Source organism: Lepisosteus platostomus, chromosome 2 (assembly GCF_059453375.1).
Source record: "Lepisosteus platostomus isolate fLepPlt1 chromosome 2, fLepPlt1.hap1, whole genome shotgun sequence".
Taxonomy (NCBI): Eukaryota; Metazoa; Chordata; class Actinopteri; order Semionotiformes; family Lepisosteidae; genus Lepisosteus; species Lepisosteus platostomus.
The window spans coordinates 70,583,645-70,607,741 of NC_142612.1; the positions used below are offsets into that span (position 1 = coordinate 70,583,645).

A 24,097-nucleotide genomic window follows, 5' to 3' on the forward strand; every position below is an offset into this window, starting at 1 on the left:
CAGCCCTGTATGGATTTAATTGCTGGTGCAGATGATCATAAGGTTTACAGATGACAGGCCATTCTTTGTCAGTATGGAGACTGCCTTGTGTGGAGGTTCCTCAGTGAAACGTAGCATGGTCTGGAAAATGCTGCATACTGTAGCTACATGTAATGGTATGATTGTGTGGCTACGTCTAGTATCCTGATCCTTTCCCCCCCCACTAAGTTACCTTACAGCTTATGTTCTGTGGTCAGCAAATGGTCCTTCCTAATCTATTATAGCTGTTACAGTTCCCACTGTGAAATTACATGCCTGATAATCCTGTTATTTTCTATTACAGCAGCTGGTCAGTCGATTTGACTTTCTTCTGCTGAGTGAACTCTCTGGTTTATCCTATAGAGCCACTGAAGCCTTCTCTGTATTCTCATGGCTTTCCTGGCTTCACCAGCAATGTTTCAGAGCAACATATACAATAAAGCGCCTTCCGAGAGATTGCGTTCAAGGCTTGTTGACTTCCCTATTCCAGTCTCTACTTTGGAGCTAACTTGGTTTCTACCCATTAAGGTGCTACCTTAACACAGGCAACCTGTCAGTCACCAAGTCTGGGGTCAGTACAGATTGTCTCTATACCTTGTAAGTCCCTGATTCACACTTGGCTGCCTTCTGAGTATTTAATCCGACTCTTCCTCTTGCACGTCCTCAAACAGACTTGGCTACCTCTCAAGTCCTTCATCCTGACTACATTTTATTTTTTGAATAAAACAGACCGACTGCTTTTCCCCACAGTCTCTTTCTAAAGGCACGTCTACTAATAAGCAACGGCTGTGTTCAGCCTCCCCACTTGATTCTGGCCACCTGCTGAAATGCGTGCGGGAGGGCGCACCCTGATGCCCTGATTGTTCGTTTCAGAGGCTAGGCAGTCGCCAGACCATCACAAGCCCCCCGCTGGTGGTCTTGGAACAGCACTTCATCTCGACTTTGTGGCCAGTCTGCCATGCTTGTTAAGAAATGGTTTTAACAATACAGTTCAACAGACCTAAAAACTAAATAGAGCGCTTGGCATCTTTTTGCTGCATCAGTTTTATTTCGGTATCGGTTATAGTCCATGTTTAGGTGCCCTGATCCACACAGGCTGCGAGAGTTGTTAAATTCGGAACTGTGACCTTCAATGCAGTTGAGAACCCGGGCTGTGTAGCTTTATTGTAAAAGCTAGATCTATTGGATCCTTCACAAAGTGAGCTAATCAGTGAATACTTTGAGCGAACGCTTTGAATGACAGAATGAGCAGTGCCAGGTCCTGTAGCCTCCTATGACCTGCTTTCTGTTCCAAGTTGTAACGGAGAGGCTTCCAAAACCGGTTTCTGTGTGCCAAAGGGAAGGATGAAAAGTCCTGTGTTCTGCAGGCCCGGTGGAAACAGCACCAGGTTTGGGAGAGGAGCTGTGGGGCCAGGGGCACAGGGACCAGCCTTGCATGTCGTCGCAGCCGAGTGGAGCAGTGTTAGCGTTAGCTGCACAGCGGCTCTGAACCGCACTTGGGAGTGTGGTGCCTCAGACTTCCAGTGTGAGACATTGGCAGATAATCCTCGTCTGCTGTGGTGAAAATTTTTTTATTCCTACGAAACGCTCCTCCCCTTGGCATTCCCTTTAACTGCCGCAGATAAAGTATGGCTGTCATCTCTTTTACCACCCTCTGCGGCGCAAGCCTGACAGCTCCAGCACTTTTCCTTCTCTTGACGTAATACTCCCAGGCAGGCTGTTTATCTCTTCAGTTAGTTTACCCCACCTCTCCCATCCGCATTTCCCAGCATGCAACGTCTGTTTTTGGTGTCCAGACCGTTTTATAGATAAAAGGCGGTGATCCTTCCCTCACCGTTTCAAGTGTGCGTGAGGTGAGAAAAGAGGCTCAGGCTGAGGTGCTTGCGTGCTTGCATGTTGCTATGTACTGAAGCTGCAGGGTTCTGTGGTCTGTAATGTGGGTTTGATTGGTTTTGTGAGCGCAGAAACATGAGAGAACAGAGACTAAGACTTGTGTGACTGTTGGTGTGGTGCCCAGTGCGCCTGCTCTCTTTGTTGGGTGTCAGTGGTACAGGGAGATGACAGACTCTGGACAGGGCACAGGGGTTAGTCTTGCTTTTCTGCGCTTTGTCCTCTGGGAGTGGATGGGAATAAGTATTTGTGTTAGAAGGGCTTCGCCTGAGGTTCTGCTTTTCCTTTTTTTTCCATTTCAAATGGAGGTTTTATGACAGAAATAGTGTGTTTGATACAAACTGGGATGTTCTAATAAGTCTGGTATGTATATCGAGTTTTCAAATGCCCATACAGGGTGCACTGCTGTAATTTATCCCCTCTCCTGTGGACAAAGTCATTTAGATTTCACAACACCCAGAAGTTTTGCAGTGGGATTGACTTATACATGATGCGGACTTTTGTTTAACCAGTAAAGGTGCTTATTTGGAGTGCAGACTGTGCTCTGAATGGCTGGGCTGTGGCTTTGGACAACTTGCCGTTTTTTTTTTCAATCAGGGGTCATGCTTATTTGAATTATATGCAATATTGTATTTGTCTGAATAGTGCGCAGGATGCACAAGGCTGCAATCAATAAAGAAGTTACAGCAGGTGCAGTCCTGCTATTTGTGGCTAATTGGCTAATTAGAGTTACAAAACTGGAGTTAAAAGGCACAGGGGTGTTTTATGATGTTTATTAGGTAACTCCACACTAATACAAAAGCTGAATAAATCTGTGCCCACATTTTATTTGCTTACAGAGTACAGAGATGTTTTAGGTAAGCGTTAATCAAGCCCAAAGGAAAATAGAACTGTTAAATGGCTAGAGTTGGTAGTCAAAAGATGGCAATGAAACACAAATGAATTGGCTTCATTACTCTGCTCTCCTCCCCACTAATAGCTGATGTGTGGTGAGCGTTCTGGCTCACTATGGTTGCTGTCGCATCATCCAGGTGGATGCTGCACATTGGTGGTGGTGGAGGGGAGTCCCCATTACCTGTAAAGTGCTTTGAGTGGGGTGTCCAGAAAAGCGCTATATAAGTATATGCAATTATTTTTAATTATTAATTAAATACTGATTAAACATTAGTATATGAACAATGGTTGGAGAAGTACACGCTTGTTGCTAGATTTTTATTTATCTGTACAAGTACTGTGTGCAACCCAAGCTGCCTCTGTAGTAAAGAGGTACTACTGTCCTGTCACACTGATATGCACAACAGCCCCTCAGGTGTGTTTGAAAGGCCAGGTATTGCTTTACCCACGCCTTGCGTGGATCCTGGACCCTTAGCGTGAGGTGAGGAAATGGCGTGAGCCTGAGCAAAAGGACAGCACAGCAAAAAGGTTGAGGAATAGAAAGAAATCTACCCTCCGTGTTAAAACTGCCAATTAGATTAACTTTGATCCGATTAGCATTCTTGGCACGTAACCCTGACGACTTACAATTATTTATTCATGCATTACTTTCTCTGTTATTTTAAAGTTTCTGGCTGCTGTGTTCCTGCCCAACATGTATTATTTTGTTATTTTAATTATGGTTTCATTTTTTGTTCTGTCTACAAAGCAACCCTTTATATCAAATGCATTCCACAGTGGTTTCGAAGTTCCCCTCAAGCCTAATGTTTTACCCTGTTCTCCATACAACTGTTTAGTCGACTTTCGCATTTTAGCAAAGTCAAGAATGATTTTTTTTCTGTTCAGTTTCATTGTCTTCAACTTACTTCAAAGATGGCATTTCGAGATGGAATCCAGCTCTTGCCCTTTCCAAGTTATTCAGCTTGGTAGAGTGATAAGTCTTTTTGTGATTTCATGCACTGTCATGTTTTTATTTTTTCCTTCAGCAGTTCCAGATTAATAGAGTCTATTTGTACTCCCTCAGACAACATGTACAGATTGCTTAAGAGTCCATTAAGAGAAGGAGTGAGGTACAATCTCCAGATGTTTGTGAGGAGTTAGGACGTTGCTGTCTCGCCTTGTCTTGCTCTCTGGCGCACGCGGGCTCTTGAACAAAGAATTGCCTTTCTTACTGGTGACCTTGAGTCTTGACATGTCTTTTCCCACATTTGGAAACTATCTCGGAGCTCATTAGCAAGTGGCCGGAATGTTGCTTTAAAAAGTTTAGGGAGTACTACCATTGCTTGGCAAGACTCCTCTTATCTTTCGTTGCTATGACACTGTGGCTGGAGGGTGATAGTATAAATCACGGCTTGTGGGGATGTAACTGTGTCTTCGCCATGAATCTGCCTTTTCATTTCTACCACTTGGTCCTACAGCACCCCTTTTTTGCTGGTGTAAGTTCAGTGTGTAAAGAGCCTGTGAACCTGGTGTTTCCGCCTCAATGGAACCTCAATGGAACATGTAATGCTACTCTTCCTACTGCCCATAATGCTTTTTGTTTGTCCCAAAGGATCGCATGGCTCTTTATATGTATAGGAGGGGACACGGGTCTTGCGCCACTGAAGTGCATCCCCCACCTGAATGATGTGCAGAAGCTCAGGTAGAGAAGTAAGAGGATGGAACATTACCCATCTGTATTAAGGGGGAACTTAAACGAGGCCAGATAGTATAAACCCAGAGTGAAATTGGGTCTGCACACTGTGGTTAGCGCCTGATTTGTGCTGTGGGATCTTTAATGGTCAAGTTTTCCAGACCTTGGTCTTGGTCTAACTCGCTCAAAGGATGACACATCCTGCAGCACTGTGTCACTGGGGGTTTGGTTTGTAAAAGCGCCACCTATTGGTCTGCCAGTGCCACGTGCAGCAGGAGCCTAGTGTTTCTTAAGAGATCTCTCATGCTAGTAGTGACCAGGTCCTGGCCTTTGTGAACTTCTGAGATCTGATGAATCGGGCTGGAAGCTGCTAAGGCTGCTGCCTTAGGCAGGTGTGTACATTATCCATATGTATGCCTTAAATTTTTTAAGATGCTTATGAGATAGCACCTTTGTTGCGAGTAGGGATGAATAAAATAATTTGCAAATTTGGCCAATCAAGGGCAGGGGGCAGGGCTTGTACAGGATTGTTAACTGAATTATTCATGCTTCTGTCAGTCCTGGTCAGTGTTTGGCGAAGGAGCAGAACTGAGGCAAATCCTGCAAGCAAGGAGAGGGCTGGGTTTGTGTGCTTTTCAGTAAATGAAGGAAGTCCTGTGAAATTCAGGCTGGTGGAGAAAAGTACACCTCCGGGGCAGCAGTGAAAAGCCATTTTAGAGGTCTCCAGTGCAGGGGCCTTGACTACAAGTACCACTCAAGGGCAGATCCCTGCTCTATGGGGAGCCCAGGGCTGTAATAAGGGCTGTCTTGCATGGGTCAGTAAGCTGTGGAAAGGGCAAAGAGAACAGTAAATGAAAAAGAAGTGAGTTGCCTTTAGCCTGCAGATATTGTCAATTTACTCAGAGCTTATGCTTTCCTCTTGCCTGACTGCCTAATTCAAACCACTACCACCACTTCCTTAGAGCAGTTTGTCCTGAAAGGCATTTTCTAAAGTGATCTTTCCATAACCAGGGTGCTAGTGAAAGCAGCGACTTGTGCTGGCTCTGTGTGGTAAAAATAGAACTTCTCCTTTATTAAGCTATAGTAACACAGCTGTAACCATTTTTGAAAGTTGAACTGTGTAGAATGAGACCTAAATGCATAACATCTCAAATAAAGATGGAAAGCCAAGAGTTATAATCCCATTCTGAAAACATTCAACTTAAATTTAAATTGAAGTCCTGAAGTTAAACAACTTAACAACTAACAATAAACAACTTTAATTCCAATTATGTTCAAGGTTTATCTAGTATACTTGGCTAGTGCGGTAGCGAAATACATTGTATGTAAAAGTAGTCTTAAGATGCACATAAAATTCGTAATCTGTGGCTGTTGCATTGCTGTAAGTTTTATTATTTTGCCATCTGGACTTTTTGACATTTCCCCCCATGGATGTTTTGTATTTTTTGGCTACAGTATTAATGAAAATAAGTCAAAGGCAAAGCAGGTTTAATTTGAAGTTTATACAGTTGTGCCTTTTAATGTTAACCTTGAAGGTTCAGTACATAAACCAGTGGACATGAAGTTAATAACTAATTCTTTATAACCTGGGAAGTTTAAACATCAGGGTCTAATGATTTGTTAAGAAGGCTTTTTATCTTTAGTTTCTTATTCTTGGCCAGTTTTGCTCTGTGTTCGAAGTATAATGAAGAGGGTATTACACCAAAGTGACTGAAAAATAAAACTTTCCTTTTTTCATTTCATTTTGGGTCTGTATTTTGCCCCAGACATGGGACAGAGGAAAAACTGTTTTTTTTTGGTACAGTAGTCAGCGATGATTATCTCTGTTTGCAGAAGAAACAGACCTGAGCCAAAAAATTACAGGGAAGAAGAGACCTGTTTTTGTTAGTTCATCCTGATCACAGTTTGGAAATGTATTGATTTTACATATGAGAAAAAAATTGGCTGCTTTGCTTAATCTGCAGCACAGAAAATCAAAAACGTTTCTAGGTAGACTCCAGACAGAATTGGCTAGAGGCATATTCAAAACAGCCTAAATTTCAAAGCTTCACCTGCAGTAAACATGAAGGTGGATCAAAATAATGAGAAAGCTAGTGGCTGCTGTTCGGATTTCTCAGATTTAATGTTTCTGACCGTTATGTTGCCGCGAGCCAGTATTCGTGTAGAAAATTGTTTCTTTGACAGCGGTTTTAACAGCACTGCTCAAGTGTGCCTCTAGGAGAGTATAGTAATAATCCTTTTCAGAATCTCAAAGCCAGTAGGTATTCCAGCTGCTCCACATCACGGTCCTTGTCAAGTTGTGTTCGGAAAAGCTTGCATCCGCCCCTCCATAAGTTAACTCTTTCATCCAAGCAGGAGTTGCTTAGTAGCCTCTTCTTCCCCGGCATGATGGGACTTGCTTTCGGATTTTATACCAATGCTGTAAAGGCTGTGTGCTTGTGGAAGTACAGGAAAATCGACAGGTACAAGGCTGGGGAACAGCCTGGCTTAAATAAACAGTCTCCACTTAATGAGGAGATAAAAGCTGCAGTTCATGCCTAGGAAAGAAGGCTGTTATTGTGTGTCACTCACTTGTTTCGGGTACGGGTCATTCCACACCAGCCTAACCTGAACAAGGGTATTTTGATGCCTGACAGTCTCTCAGTTTCCTAAAAAAAAATCCAGCTAGGCTTTTTTTTGGCCCCTCCGAGTTCAGAAATGTTTGTCATTATTTTATCAAAAGGTTTCCCCTCCGGCCTGTGACTTGGCAGAGGTCAACCTAAACTGAGAATGTAATTCTTACCAGAAATATCACCGTGGGCTCAGCGTAGATAATACCATTGCTAGTGTATGAGTATTCAACTCAATTAGTTTTCCTGAAAGAACTTCAGGAACTCTTAATTCACTTTTGGCAGGGGTAACTGACAAAATGTATTTGCATTTGAGCCCTATATCTTACCTTGTATGGGATAAGGCTTCTAAAATCTTAGTATTCTTTAGAACTCTAGGGACCAATATTAAAAATGGTTTTGAAACATTTTTAATTTCAAGTCTCCCAACTTGTCATTATCCCCTGCTGAAATTTGAATTTTAGTTATTTTTGCCACATTTAGGCAACAAAGGCCTGCGTGGGGGAGCTCCAGGTCTTTTCCCCCAAATATAGATTTTTTGGGGATGTTGCTGAGATAAAAGAAGCAATATGTTCTGATATCGCAGCATTTTGTTTTTTTGGGGCATATTTTTGAAGTCGCCTTTGTCATGTTTTCAGTTGCTGTTTATGGGTACTCTGGTGAGGCTAAACTGCCACCACCTGTGGTTTGATTCGGTCTTAAATGAGCTGTAATGCAGTTTAAAACTACAGTACGAACAAATTAGGATTTGCTTCCAGTGGCACTAGCTGGGAGCCAGGAGGTTATAAACCTGGGTGTGGAACTTGGATTTGTCACAGTGATACATTTACTATCAAAACCTCACTTGGTGGCATTATAAACATATGGAAAACATCAGAATTAGTCTGCGGTAAAGGTAAAGGACTTGAGGGGTTAACAGCTTCCAGGTTAGCTACAATTTCATTGCTTCTGCTAATGGAAGTGAACTAAAGCTCGCTGTTCTTATGACAAATGTGTAACCAGACACAAAAGAGAGGATCTTAAACCATTGCACGCAGAATGTGGTCGGTTAACAACTGCCTTAGAAACTCATAACATAACCCATAACTAGCAAGTTTAGCTAGTTACGGTAAAAATAAAACTTTACAATTGTTGATGCAGTGAGCTGGAAAGGGGAGAGAGATTTCCCCCCGTTGATAGAGCAGTCTGTCCTTGAGGACGGGCCAGTTTGATGGTGATTGGCCAAGCAAGATGCGTAACCTTCTGTTGTGTTTCATCAAAATTCTCAGCCTCTCCAGGGAGCGTGCTACTGTCAAATGAATCAAACGGGCTTGATAATGTTTGCTTTGAATTCACAAAATAACAGTTTTGTGTAGTGAGAACTCGGGTTTTTTTTCACATATGGAAAGGGAACTCATGCTTCTGTCTCTGAACAGCTGTATCTACAGCAACACTGAGGTCAGGATGTACAAGGGGAGGCATTATTGTTTAAGTTTAAATCCCTGTCTTTGAAAATGTAAGGAGGCTTTAAAAAAAGAGGAGACATCTACACTTTGTATGAAGTTCCATCAGAATACTTTTTATGTAAAGGGTAAAAAACGGTTTCTCTGGCTACATAAGCATTCAAGATTAAGACCTTGTGAAAACGGAGTGCCAAGGCAGCTAGATTCAGGGGTGTTGAGTAAACATAAGTGATAAATTGTTAACATCCTTGTATTCCATTAATATCCATCAAGAGTTTCCTAGAAAAGACAAAGTACAGCAACTTAAACTCTTCACCTAAATTCTTTAACGCGTCCTTTAACACTCGGGCGACAAGATTTATTGTCCAAGGTGAGCATTGTAAGGTTTCGGGTCAGCATAGGCAGCAGACATCAGTCAGCCTTCATTCAGGAATGGAGTAGCTGAATTCTGCTTGCTAGGCTCAGCACACGTTAATTAGTGACCTGGGGAGAGACTGTAGGCCCCAGACCCTGCGGGACTTCCCTTCGGTGTTCCATCTAGTCATAACAATGCCTGTATCACCCAGCGCGTTGCAAGACCCCCGAACTGCCTTCGAAGGCATGCACAAGGAATCTTATTAGCCTTTTCAGAGAGCAGTCTTAATGCAAACATTGTGGGAAGTCAGTGAGCAATTTGGGTGGATGTCTCCTGAAATTAGCGAAATCCTTGTGTGCAGACCAGTAACAAGGGAGGTCAGAATGAAAGCTGAGAGTACGACTAGTTACTAGAAAACGAATGATCCCAAAATTGGTTTTGAGGCCAGCTTACAGCTTACAACAAAACTTCACAGCAGTTGTTTTTTTTTTTCTTTAGCTTTCGGACACTGAATTCTAAGTAAACTCGCTAGCGTCTCCATCTTTTCTGAACTGAGCAACAGCGTATCCAGTTTTTCCAGAATGTGCTGGGAGGGGAAGCTTTGTTCTCTGTTACAGTTCAGTACCCTTGCTTCAGGTTTGGAGAGCGCCAGTATTGAGAGTAACACAGCAAAAGAAGTCTGTTATTATTGCCAGATTTCATGGAGTATAAAAACAAAACACCACAATCTTCTCATAGAATTAAAACCAGTGGATATTTTTAAGCTGGAAAGTTAAACAATGCAGTCACTCAGAAGAGTGAAGTGAGTTACAGAAGGCATCTGTAGAAGAAATTTAGAGATTGTCTAGCTGAAAACAATGTATTAATCTTTACAGAACCCATCGTTAAGCACGATGTGCGAGCTCTAGAAATATTTTTCATTACAAAATAATTAAAAGGGATTACGGTATATGTGTGGTATTTTTAAATAGGTTTAAATCTACTCTAATCCACAGTTGACCCTTGAGAAACCACTTTATGATTTCTGGTATTTATGTTTTCAGGGTAGCTACCAATACGATCTTTATTTGTAGTAGTATCTTAGAATAAATGGCCTAATGGCATTTTTCATCTTTTATCTTGTATTTCATTTTGCATGTAATATAGCATAGTTCATCAAAGATTTCTCCAGCCTGGGAAGTAAATTGATTTTTAAAATAGGATTTCAGGGGAGACGGTTTCCCTGTGTAGAACTGCACATGTTCCTGCGAAGGCAGAGCAGAGCATGCAGTTGATGTTTTTCGGTAAAGTAGTGATGGGTTTTCTTGGCCATCTTGCTTTTTCTCTGTATTAACTTAATTACTAACCAGCACCACTTCTGATGTCTTGAAACTGGAATGGTTGTATGAAGATCCAGGTGGGATTGCATGGCGTGAAACTCTTTTCCTGTCAGTATTGTCGGTGACTTTTCAGGGAGTCTTGTCAGGAATGCTGCCTACAAGCCACCTTATTGCACTGAAGGGAGACCATAAAGTGCTGCTTCCTCATGGAGAGGTGGTTAAGCAGTCACACTTGGGACTCCACAGGGTGCCAGTGGCTGCAGGCAGTGAAATGCCTTTCAGCAGTGGCCTGTGGAAGAGCAGTAGCTGGGATGTGGTGAGGAGGGGGGAGGGTGTCATCGTTTAGCTTCCCCAGGGGGGGGGTCTTTTGGCTCCTCCCCCAGTATTAAATAACTGCTCGTCCCAGGCTTGTTTGTGGATAGGTTCTCCCGGTGAAATCACTCCGTCATCTCTCTTTGTACCAGTGACAATCACTTCTGGTCCTGGAGGGCAGCTGTGTCGTCTGGTTTCCAGGAATCTATTGTTCACTTAATTGCCCTCCATTACCTGCTGCCTCACTCATGCTGGGTTGCTGCAAGATGCTGAATGAGCTTGCTGGCGGCCTGCGAAACAAATAAACCGAAGTCAGTGAGGCTGCTCTGGTTGTAGCCTCTGTTGTGTTATTACAGGATCAGTCTGTCTCACCCTTCCAGGCCCCGGGGTGGTGAGAAGCCGTGGTGTTAAGGTTGTGGCCTTTGTACAGAGAGCGGTGCTGGGCACCAGCAACAGGCTTTCTCCCAGTCTCCCAGTCTCCCAGTCTCCCAGTCTCCCAGTCTCCCAGTCTCCCAGTCCCTGGGGTGGAGAGAGACTCTGGGCACTGCCCACGCACAGCTTTCCCTCCCTGGTTATCCATGCAGCTGAAGAAAGGCTGTGGCCCCTGGCCCCTGAGAGGCCCTGAGCCCTAGGAAATAAGAGACCCCCAGGTAAGGCTCCCTGGAAACAGAGGTATCCCAGAAGCTGAGTAGGGCTCTCTCACTTGCTGTTTGTGTTGCATCAAGCGGTCGCCTTTGTAACAGGCCCTGGCTGACAGTGCAGAAATAGGGAGGCTGAGGGAGAAAGAGAGGATCACTGACTGCAGCCTCCAACTGCGATTGAATCTGAACCTTTTACCGAAGAGGGGGCTGGCCCATGAGGACATTGTGCATCAGGGGCAATTTTCGCCATTATGTTTTAACATGCTGGAGTCGGGGTGAGATTTTCAGCAATCCCGAAAGTACAGCTGGTTAATGAAAGTTGCCTGTCATTTAACGATTTGCAGCATTCTATTTTACATTTGAAGCCATTCCTTAGATTTTAGGGTCAATAAATAGAAGTAGATGAGCAGGTACTTCCTAGATTAAAAAGCAGGAGCTGAGTAGCCTTTACTATCTGTAACAGATACTCTCGGCGTATACACAGAAGCTGTGTATGGAATCAGAGGAAATGCTAAAAAAAAACTATGCTTTTTAAACATACAATCACTTTATTATTTATAGATTCCTTTCAACCCCAACTGAGTGTCATGTGAGATCAATACGTAATAAAGAATAAAGACTACACTGGTATAATTAAATTAGTGACGTGTATCAGAATGATAAAACTATCTTTAATACTACAAAATATAAAAGTAGAATTTCCTAAGGCTACACATCAACCCTAGTTATTTCATTATATTTTTAAAATTCAGTGTCCTTTCATTCAAGACCGTCATTAACTGCTAGACTGCAGATTTTTAAGAGAAATGACCGATGGAGCTCTAAACAGTAAAGTAGTAAACCAGCCATTATGCTTATTTTATAAAAGTGCCCATAGAGAAACAAAATGCTCCACACACCAAAAAAAGTGTGATGTTGAGCTGAAAGCAGGTCAGGAAAAAAAGGTAAAAAAAATCCTATCTGTTCTGGAATGATAATCATCAATTGCTTTCAGCTTTCCTTTCATTGAAACACATTTTGTCCTTAAACAAAAGGTTCCTGCCATTCAGCTCTCAGAGCTTCCAATTCAAATGGGAGCTCCATTCTTCAGTGTCCTTTATTCAACTCCCCGCGCATTATCTTAAGATTTGGTTAAGCAAGCCGTTCCACCTTCAATAGGCTCCTTTGTTTTTCCACAAAACGTTCCTCTCATAGATTTTTTTTTGTATTTACCCCAAAATTCCACAAGCTCACATTATTCCTTTCAAAACTGTCCATCTGCGGTCCTGACTGAACCCTTGGATCATTTTTTTTGTTGAAGAAAAAAAGCTGCTGTGATCTGCCTTGAGGGTTCTGCGTGATTTTTATTTTTGGGTTGTGAACACGAGTTTTCATTGGTGTATTTGTGAAATCTGTTCAGAATAATCGAACCCGAATTAGCGCGGGAGCGGAATGACTGAAGCTTAAAGAGACGTTGCAAGTGAGCACTGAAAAAACCTCATTTAAATTAAATTTAAGAACACGTGAATGGATGTCTTTTTTTTATATTTGTTATTTTTAAATAACCATTCTTCACCCCTCGGCTTTTCTTAGTACCACCATTCACGGTCTCCTCTGTATATCGTAATTGCGTTTTATCTTATGTATTCTTTTTATTTATTGTTGTTGTCATTCTGTAAAGCGCTTTGAGAAGCCACCTTTAAAGGCGCTATATAAAATAAAGTTTATTATTAAAATCGTAGTGTAATTGTGTTATTGCTAAACATAAAAATGCTTTCCTGGTAGTATGCAGCCCAGGCACAGACAATAGCGAATCACTTAACTAAAGGGCTTGTGTGGAGTAACAGGCTCTGGGGCTGTTAGTGATGCGCTGGAAGTGGATCTTAATTCCTTTTCTTCAGGTTAACGTCCAATTTGCATGAATTTGTCTTCACAAAATTAAACTGTAGTTAACTGCGGTGTTTCTGTGGATGAGTGAGTGGCTGTAAGTATAGGACCTGCTGTGGGAGGAAGAACTCTAAAGCTTTGAGAAGCTGTCGTTATTAAGAGCAGTGGCTGAATCTGCTCCGAGGCTTTTGTGGAGAAGAGCCTGTTCCTTCAGGGGCTGTGCCGGTTGCTTTTTATCTCTCCTCGTGTAGGAGAGAACTGCCATTATCTGAAGAGCTGGGCTGGAATTATTTATTCCTGTTTTCCTGGTTGATGTTGGAGTTATCGCATTATATTCCCGTTAGAAAAGCTTATCTTAGCTTGTGTGCCATTGTGATAGTTTCATCTAAATTTGTTGCCCAACCGTTTCTTTCAAACACAGCAGTTTTAACACATTTGTTTTAACAATTAAGAAAAGATATATATTTTCACTGTTCAACTCCTTTTTAGTGAAATTTGACATGCATTTTAAATGATCAAATGTTATCTGAGTTAATTATGTTCTGTATGGTATAACCGGTAATTGCAGGATGCAGGGGGTTCTTATCTCTCTGGTCCTAAAAATGCCATAGTATTATGAAGGCTATATTAGTTACTAAGTAAACTGTATAGTGTTAATTTTCTTCTGAAGGTACTCTTTGCAGTGATACTAGTATCATTGTACACCTATTGAGCTGTTTGTTCTGTTCTGGTCTGTCCAGACCAGCATTGTTGGATGTACACTATATCGAACAGTGCCTCATTACAGTACGTTGTTTGCTCTTGTTCTTGTTTTTTTTGGATGAGTAGAAACTTGGTCTAGTTTCTGTGTCTAATGTCCAAAAATGTTTCGTAAGAGCATAAAGGTTACAAACGAGAGGAGGTCATTTGGCCTACCTAGCTCTTCTGGTTGCTAGTAGGTAGTCAATTCAAGAATCTCATCCAGCCTCTTCTTGAGAGAAACCAGAGCATCAGCTTTGACAGCATAGCTGGGCAGCCTGTTCCAGACTCCCTTTGAGCAAAAAAAAAAAGTACATCCTGTTCTGACTTTTCAGTGCGCTTCTCTGTGGTTTCCACTTGTGTCCCCTGGTTCGGCTTGGACTGGTGATACTGGAGCAGTATATTGAGTTGGCTTTGTCAGCATCTTTGAAGACTTGAATGAAATCCTCTCCTAGTCTTCTCTGTTCAAGACTCAGTGTAGGATATCCTTTTAAACTCTGGTCACTCTTCTCTGGACTGATTTCAGAGCGGCTGCACTGTTTAATAATAACAATAATAATAACACTTTCTTATACCTATGGCTTCTCTCAAAGCGCTTTACAGGTAATGGGGACTCCCCCACCACCACCAATGTACAGCCCCAACTGGATGATGCCATGGCAGCCATTGTGCACCAGTACGCTCACCACACATCAGCTATCAGTGGGGAGTTATGAAGCCAGCTCATATTACAATTGGAAAGTGAAAATGGAAAGGAAAGGCATGCTGCATGGTACTGGTTGTGCTTTAGTTTTTATTTAAAGCAGATCTTTGGGCTCAGTCTCTTTGTCTCTCCAGTTGATTTTGACTCCAATGAAGTGGTGGTTGGGAGAACTGTGCTGATTCAACGTCAAGGCAGGAAGTGAATCTGGGTTCCTGTCATGTGATTTGTGGCATTTGTAAGCATGCACTTCCAGCAGACATTCTTGGCTTTTCTAGATTTTGAAAAATGAGAGTTTTTCTTTGGAAGACATTAATCTTTCTGATTCATAAGCTAGATCCAAAGAAAACAGTCAACCCTGTCCCGTTCCAAACTTAGTCATGCTGTCCTTCAGTTAAACAGCTTGTGTAGTAGTTGAGCACAAATGAAGATTTTCAATGATGTCTTTGTTTCTATACATAGGCATTAAGTCAAGTAAAATAGGGGCTCAATAATATACCTTTGTTTTTGCTGACATGTCTAGAATCCTACTATTTGCTTCCATAATCTTAAGTTGAATATTTAAATATTTAAAGCTTTATTCTTGAAATGCTACACCAGTCAATGTTGCGCAGCTTCGCCTAACAGGTAGATGAGACTACTCAAATAGAAATTAATGTAATTAGTTGTTTAAGTTCTTGGCAATATTTCTTAATGATCATTTGGAAATCTATTCTATATAATGCATCAAAAATGTATATAGCCGGTTAATAATGTACAGTGATCCTCCCAAAACATCTGAAAAATAAGGGCTTAATGATTTAGCATGTGCTTAATGATACAGCTAATTTTTGGTTTAAAGTTTTCAATTCAACTTTCAATTCAGTTCAACTTTATTGTCATTATACTTAAAACAGGTGCATAGTATAATGAAAAGTGTTTCTCATTAGTCACTCAGGTGCAGTATATAAGTAGGACAGAAGATAAGACAATAGACAGTAACACAATAACAATAACAGTAACGTGTAATAACATAACTTAAAGTTTTAATTGTTCCGCTTAGTTTGATTGATACAGCAGGTATTCATGTTAACAGCTGTACTGTATAGGTTTGCTTCGAATGCTGCAAGCCCCTAATTTAGCTCTGAAAGGATCTGTGCACAGAATTGTTTTCAACAGGAAATATTGATATATTCTCCTAGTCTCTGCAGTCTGGAGAGCTCCAGGGTTTGTGATGACCAATGGCTATGTCTTTTGTGTTTTGTAAGGCAGAATTTTTATTACAGTCATTAAGCTAAGCATTGAGGCTTATTTTTAATAAATGTCTGGGTATGTAAAGAACGGAGGTTGAAAGCTGAGAGTTACAGCATGTTGACTTCTGTGGCATGATTTGCAATGCTGCCACCTTCTGTTCAGTGTCTCCAAGGAGTGTTGTCATGCAGTCATCCATCCACTGTTTTGCTCAAGGCTTGTAAAGAGAAATTGTTTCTTTGTGTGGTATGTGCTCCAAGTAGTGTGAGGATTTAAATCATTTAGTGAGTATTTTTAGCTACAGCTGAAGTAACTTGTGCTCTTACCCATTTACACAACCTTTGTATGTGAAGTACTTGATTAAAGGTGTTCCTTCCCGGCATTAGTTTCTTTGCTCGGATTTCCAGCTACAAGTCCAGAGCCCTAGCCACTCCTCCACACTGTTGTCAGAAAGTATCTTGTCGCTGTTAGGGAGTGAGGCTGTCTGGAGCCTATCCTGGTTGTGTATGGCGCAAGGTGGGACAGACCGTACACAACTGCTCTGTTACCATGCAGGCAGTCATCAAAGGGAATTAAAGTCTGCAGAGAAGCGACACAAAACAGGGATGCGCTGGCAGACGGTTTGCCTCAGTCTCTCCTGATGAGGCCGAGAGGAGCAGTTGGCGCCCTGCAAGGCCGTTCCTTTACTCTGTGGTGCTACAACATCAGCTGGCATCGGCTGGCTTTTCACTGCAGTTTTCTCTTTAAGCTGCTGAAACGGTTTCTTCTTCTAGTAAGCTGGTAGTGCCTAAAACACCAAATGTTCCTTAGGCCACATGGTCGAACAAACAATGCCTGTAGTGTTTTAATGTTTTGGTCAAGTCTTGTAAAGAGAAATTCCGTTTCTTAATGTGGTATGCTCTCAGTGGTGTGAGGCAGTTTTATACGTTCACTGTGTATTTTTTTTTAACTACTAGTGTCGGTTGTCCCTCAGCCTTTAATTATAAAGGACAGAACAAATTCTGGTTTATAAATGACAGAAAATGACAAAGCGAGAAAGTGGCTTTCGGGACACTTTGGGAGTTTCCCACTACAAAGAAACGAGCAGACGAGAATGGAAAATTAGAGAGGGATGGGTTAGAGACACAAAGGATTTCAGAAGAATTTAAAATGTTTTTCGAGAGCACTGTTGCCTAAAAAAGCAGTGGCAAACAATGGCAGTGAAGGTTTTGAATGTATATTATTCAGTTGTTTTTTGCTGTTGTCCCATCCAGGGTGTGATCCCACATTGTGCATTAGCTTTCTAATAATGGGTGGATTGGTCCTGTATTATTGAATATGGGAGGGGAAAAACACGGCCCTGCTGTTGTTCTGGAACTCCCTCCAGAGTCCTCATGTAGGTGTGCAGTTAAGGAAACTGCTGTGTCTACAAGTGAAGTGCAGGTTGCTTCATGTATGCAGCGCCTCTGAAATGAGTGGTTTTCCTGTGCTCAACAGCTCAAGGACAGGTCTAATGATTGTGCTTGATTGGCTTTAAACTGAAGAGCTTCAGCACTGGGGCTGTATGGAATGATATCTGATCTCACACAGTTAGCTCCAGGATAATGGCTCCTTTATTTCAGGTTTTGCCTGTAAATGAGGTGGCAAAAGTGCACAATAGGAAAGTGATCAGGATTAGATTCTGCTTGCAGTTCTTTAATTACCACCAGGCTTGGCCTGCATGGATACTGTATCCTGCTCTGCTGCTTAGCTCAGAAGGAGGCGGAAATCTGAAACCTATGGCACTCAAACTGAGATGTCAGAGCAGGTTTAAGGATTGGAAGTGTTTAAAAGACATTTTTAAATTTATGTGGTGAAAGCCAATTTTTTTTATCAACTGAAGTGAGAAGAATTAAAATGGTCTTAAAAAGTTCTAAACTAAAGCATACCTACAGTATCCTTTGTCTGCATAAGTAAGCGATATTAGGAGCTGTAATATAGTTTTTTCTGGCAATGGCTTGTTAAAAAAACATCCTGCGAAAAGTCAGAAATTGAAAAAAAAAAGCTCAGGTCATCAGAATTGGTTCTTGACTGCAGTTTATTTTGGACTTCATGATCACGTAGTCAAACTCAAGCAGTGTACTTCTGCCTCAGATAAAATCTTGAGGAACCCTGTAAATGCGTTTTTACCAATCCCATGATAATTTGTCAGGAACCCAGGTATCGAGAAAGTATGAAAAGGCTGCCCTTTCTCTAAGGGGTGAGCTCAGCTCCCGGTGTGGGGTCACTCTCCGCACTGCGTCTCTACTTTGTGAAAAGGCTGACCTTTGCTCCTTTTGGAAAGCTGAGAGCCGAGTGGTGATAGGGGCTGGGGCAGCGACACGGAGGCAGAATTAACGAGCAGTGCAGATTGACGAGGAGCTGGGGTGAGACCTGAGGGGCGCTACCGGCACAATCAATTATCAGCGACGTGAATCTCACCCTGCGGCTTCCAGGGATTTAGCTGTTGCTCTTAATTACTTTGAATATTTGGAGATTTTTCGGGTTTTTCCTCAAGTACCTTGTTTACTTCATTGCGGGGTTAAGGGTTTGGCAGGATTGAAACGAGAAATGGAGAGTAAGTTGTTCCCTCTCCGAATCTCCCATTGCAGCCCTTCACTGTTTGCCCCTCCTTCTAAACTCAATTAATATCAAAGCTTTGGCGATTCCATCGAGCGGAGATGGAGAAAAACAGCCATGCCAAGCAGAACATGAGGTAGGCGATTAATTAAATCAAGAGTTTTGGATGGGAGTGGGGGGGTGGCTGTCATTTGCAAGTAATGGTGCACTCCGTGAGCTCCCCGTACTCTTTCTTGTGCGGAGCTGGAATGTCCTAGGCCAAAAAATAACTTTTTTTTTTTAAATGACGGGACACTGTAGGAATGTGAAAAGTCATGGCTAGTCCTCTGCGATACATCAGTCTATGTCACGAGTCTTCTGTCTGCTTTGTGTGTGTTAACAGTTCCCAGAAGAAATCTGAATTCCCCAGCAAAAGGAAATGTAGCTCATTTGACTCTGAGAAGTACAGTGATTGGGTGAATGTTGTACATAGCCATCTTGAGATCGTTACCAGAAGTACTGCTAAATGTGCATGTGATTTATTGGGATCTTTAACCTAAATCTGAAGGTTTGTACTACATACGGTGTTATGTACTTAAAGTAAAGCATTTTTACCAATGTGGTTTAGGATTTCATCTATCCTGAAAGGCGGGCAGTACCTGTGTTTATAAAAACACCCGAGCCTCCTCATGCCTTTGAAGGTGTTCAGTACTGATTGCTTTCAAAATGCCTGACAGCTTCTTAGAGTTTCTATTGATGTTTTCACTTGTAGAAACTTAAAAAGAAATCTATTAGTCCTTTTAGAATAATTGCCTACAGGCAATTAGGTGGGAAATTCCCTGATCATTTTTAAAAGCTTTGAACATGGTTTATGAAGATTAATACACTTGCAGGGCTGATGTTAGGAGATGCCCTGTACAGTGTTTTGCCTGAAAGGTTAATCAGGCAGCTTTTATCTCTTTGAGAGCTCAGGAGAGAACCGGTATGTTTTCAGTGTTCTGGAATCACAGTTTCCCTTTGATGGGAATATAATAGGATTCCACCTTCATTTATCTGATTAATGGGATCAAGACACTTTCTTTCAAAGAGCAGGTGTTTTACCTTCCATTTATCATGTTTTGTCTTTATTTTTTATAATGCTTCAGTTATTCGGTTATTCAGAAGATGAATGTCAGAAATTCTGCTCTAATGAAACAAGTATTACAGTATTTGCTCAAAATACTTTTTTTACGTCTGTTAAAAAATTGGAAGCATGAAAAAATCATGTGCTACATCAAGACAGCAGGCATTTGGCTTCAGGTTACAATATATTCATATAATTGGTTTCGATGCACACGTGGTATTAAAGTTTCAGATATAGATTGAATCTGTAATATTTAGCCTATATGTAGTTGCACAGTTGACTGTTTCTCTTGTATACAGTGATATGTTGTGTATAGTTCAGGTGGGCAGCTGCGTCAGCATGCGTAGGCTGCGAAGGAACAAGTAATAGGTTTATTCCATGCTGAAAAAATTTTTTCAGCATGGAATAAACCTATTACTTGTTCCTATGTTGTGTATAGATTGTCTAATGTATAGGAACAGATTGCTGATCCTAAAACAGTATAGATTATGTAGCTACTTCACAAAGTAAGGCAGACGAAGTGCACAATTAACCTAATGCTAAATATTTGTCTTGCTGAAACCCAAGTTCATGTCAATGATTAAGCATCAAAGTATCTGAGCTGGTGGCTGTTCAGTCTCTTGAGTTTCTGCGAAGCTGCTCGGAGTCTTTCAGTGGCCTTAGCATTGCAACGACATGAATGGCCGAGCAAAATATTTTAAGAAAAGAATTCACTGTTTGAAAGGAGCCTCTTCACAAGGGGTTGCGGTGTGTTATCTCGATTCAAAAACATGGTGGAAGGGGGACGAGGGGCTGCCGGACCAGCTTGGTGGGCAGGACGTGCTGAACCTTTGCTTCTGTTTTTGCTCTAGGTCTCGATGCCGAGTTGTACTACGTGAGGGATGATGTTATCAATCACTACGCCCTCTCCTTTGTCCTGCCAGTGCCTAGCGAAACCAACAGCCTCCACTTCACGTGGCACTCCAAGAGCAAGGTGAGGCGCGGGGCTGCCGGTGATTTACGACACGAGGGAGGGCAGGGTTTCCTCCTGTAGGGAGAAGTGAGCTGTGAACATTTGTGAACCACTGCTCCTCGTGCTACCGTTTCTATCCACAGCCTACGTGACCATAGACATCACGCTGCTTGTATTTTTTTCACGAGGTTTTCTTTCACGAGAAAGTGCACGAGAAAGAGCACGGTTTTCTTTTCAAATGGTCGATGTGCACAGAAAGTAACATTTCCATTCATGCACCTTCGGAGTTACTGCATTTGGGGTTTGGGCCTCCTCTTTGAGTGATCAAGGTGTAAGTAGTCTCACTGTGACCCATGCCAAAGACACTGTGAATCAAAACGTTCAGCCATCCTTCAGCCAGATGCGAATGATAAAACTCCGGCGTTTAATGGCAGATTTCTGTTTTGTAAATGTGTGGACCTTTAGGCAAACAAACCTCCCATCCAGAGGCAAGATTGGAACTTGTGATCAGAGTGGGAAAGTAATCCATTACAATTACTGATTACTTCTTTAAGGGATTACTTTTTTAAATAAACATTTTTGGTGTTTGCTGTTAAAAGGCTGTTACTTTGCCTAATAGCTACACACAGACACCACAAGGACTACTATAACTGATAACTAGTAAAAAATATTTCCCCCAGCTTCTTGTTAATTTTAAAAAGCAATCCTTTACATGTTTATCTTGCAACAGTAATAGATTACTTTTAAAAATGACCTTTTCCCAACACTTGTGATTGGCAGATTGATTGAAAGTCTAGATTAATAACAGGCCCACATTAGACTACTAGTCTTTATTATATTTTTTTAGCTAAAAGGAGTAAATGTGGTGGGGCCTCAGGTAGGCTTTAGTTTGTCAGTGGAGATCTCATAGCATGTAAAGACAGATCTTCAGTTTGTAGTCCTCTGCCACCATATACCTGTTTTATGTTGGTATGTGCTCCTGGCATGCTACTTTTTGTGTTGGGAAAGGGGATTTGGTTATTGTGCTTCAGTGGTTTGTAAATATTTGAATTGCCTTTGTCCTTACCCCAGGTGGACTATAAGCTTGGGTTTCAAGTGGACAATCCCTCAGCCATGAGCCTACCGCAGTGCAACATCTCTGCTCAGGGCGAGGTACCTCGGACCCTCTCAGGTCAGCAGACACTAGATATTTCTCCTGATTTCTTGGAGGCAGTTTCTAGTAATTGTATGAAAATTATGCAGTATGGAACAAAATTATCGGATACAGACAAAGACATTATGGAAAAGATTTGACAGCAGTATTACAGGGAACATCTTGAATCATTAAGCTACATACAACTTTTGAATGTAAAAAACTTTTAATTTGCACACGAAATTTAGCCTGATATATAGATCTTTATTGTAATTTTTAATAATACAGTTGGTTAGCTAGGGAGAGTTATACAAACGCTTAGCACATGATGTTGTTTTCTTTGTGGGTAATGTTAAACCTTCTAAGGAGCTTTCAGAGAAAGAACATAACTAAATGACTGTTCAAGGGTCTGAGTTGGAATTTTAATTCCAGTTTGTTCCAATTTGTTTTGTTTTTATATTTTGATGAATGGAAGAGGTGAATAGGGATCTATGCATTTTGTTTTTCTGTATACTCTTCTCCATATTGAAAGCAGGAACCTGCTTTTGTAGGTGCTGCATGTCACTCACCTTGTAAGAATTGAGGCTAGAGCTGTTTTTCTTCTGCCTAGTTTTCCGAGTGGACCTTTTGTGTTCGGGGAAAGTGGATGCTGAAGTCATCCTCACTGTGCAACTCAACCTGACCTTTAACACCAATAACTTCACAGTCCTCAACTTCAAGAGGAGGAAAATGTGCTACCAACGTAAGGTTCCAGGGCTGATAAAGTGATGTTTTTTATAGATCTGCAGGTATCCGCATTCTCTGAAGTGTAACAAAGGTTAATCACTTTGAAAGTATCTTTGAGAAATCTTAACCCGCTTACTCAAAAGATTACCTCGTATATTTTTATTACGGTTTTTCTTAATAAAAGCACTAGATAGCTGGTCGTAAGGGTGCACCCTGGCAGACGGGTGAAAACAAAGTCTACACCGGTCATATGTTTTTCGTTCTGCTCTCGCAGTTTGGGACAGCGGATAATTATACTGGGTCGTCATGCTTGGTTTATTATGCTGTGTTGAAGGAGACCAACAATAAATTCATTGCTTGCTTTTTTTCAGCATGTGAGCTGAATTAGTAGTTTCAAAAAACAAATCAGACATTTCAAGTGAGACGTCATTAAATCATTAGTGCTGTTAAGGGCGTTTTAGTTGCTTCTAAGCAACAGGCTGTAAACGATTATCTGAATTCATTCTTCTTAAGATAAAAATAGTCTGAGGTTTGATCTCAACAATAAAGTCCTTGAGATCTTTTTAAAAAATCCTTAGAATTACTCCTTCCCACTTCTGAGACATCCAGTTCAACAAGTTTTAAAACCATTAGAAAAAGTGTTATACCCTGAAGAAATGGAATGTGTTATTTATTTTTTCAGTTTACAACAGTATTGCTAATTAAAATGTCTTGGCTATGTAATGTAGCTTCCCAGCTCCACATCTCTTCCAGATCTGAAGAGGCACAACCCCTGGGCCTGTGTACTTTCATTTGAACAATCTCTTATTTCCCAATTGCAGTCCATTTCCACATAATAGGAATAACATAGAGTCCAGCACAAAACAAGGTAGAGCTCTTCCTTGAGAGAAAATCTTACCCGGGTCTACATCCAGCATTATCTAGGTCAGATTATTTTGGCCTGTGCCTCTATTTGAAAGGAGCAAGGTTATTTGTTCGATCCTATAATTAGTCAGATGCCATCCGAAAGATGAACAGTACATTGATATTTAGTTCATAACTTGCGACGTGTCTCCCTTTTTTCCATATGTTGGTAAGTGCTGAGCATAGAGTCCATCCTTTTAAGGGTGGTCCTTCCATCCTTTAGAAGATCATTTGTTAAGCCCTGATGACAGTAGGTTTCCCGTCCAGGGTGTACCCTGCATTGCCTGCTGGGATAGGCTCTGGCTCCCCTGTAATCCTCGATTGGAGGAGGCGGTTCGAAAATGGATGGACAGACAGTAAAGTATCACCTCCTCATGTTTCCCATTTTGACAAAGGCACTATCAAAACTTAGACATCAGATATTCTTTTCTTGCTCATTGGTTAAATTTGAACTGCGTATTACTGATAACAGAAAGACTACTCCAAAACTATAGACGCAGACCCCACCAGAGCAGCACTGGAATAATAAAGGGTTAAAATATGAAACCATCTAACTGGCAAAATAAGGAACCAGTTCATGACAGGTTTCCATTGCAGGTTGTTGTTAAGAAGCCAAAGTCACTAAAAGGGTATTTTATATAATTCAGGTGGGGAGCTGCTTCAGCATGCGTAGGCTGCAAAGGAACAAGTAATAGGTTTATTCCATGCTGAACAAAAGAAGAAAGAGAACACAACGTTTCGGCCGTGGAGCCGCCTTCACACCTGAAGAAGGCTCCATAGACGAAACGTTGTGTTCTCTTTCTTCTTTTTTTCAGCATGGAATAAACCTATTACTTGTTATTTTATATAATGCCATGATTTATAGCTATTACTCTATCTCTAAAACTGCAAAATGAAAATTACTTCAATGTTTATTCTTTGTTTCTTATTTGTAGGCGTTGAGCAGGAACCAAAGATTCCACAGTATTCCAACAAGAGCATCAACAGGCCTGTTTGTAAGTTCATCTGTCCTTTCGCTG

General features: G+C 41.5%; 1 protein-coding gene across 2 annotated transcripts in view; it reads left to right on the top strand.

Moving 5' to 3' along the window:
* ryk (receptor like tyrosine kinase) overlaps positions 1-24,097 on the top strand; it is a 69,324-nt gene that overhangs the window by 13,544 nt on the left and 31,683 nt on the right. For both annotated transcript variants that reach the window (XM_088616630.1, XM_088616631.1), the window contains exons 2-5: positions 20,217-20,338; positions 21,389-21,488; positions 22,060-22,191; positions 24,014-24,073. In XM_088616630.1, the coding sequence (XP_088472756.1) occupies positions 20,217-20,338; positions 21,389-21,488; positions 22,060-22,191; positions 24,014-24,073 (414 nt within the window). The remainder of the gene's footprint in view (positions 1-20,216; positions 20,339-21,388; positions 21,489-22,059; positions 22,192-24,013; positions 24,074-24,097) is intronic.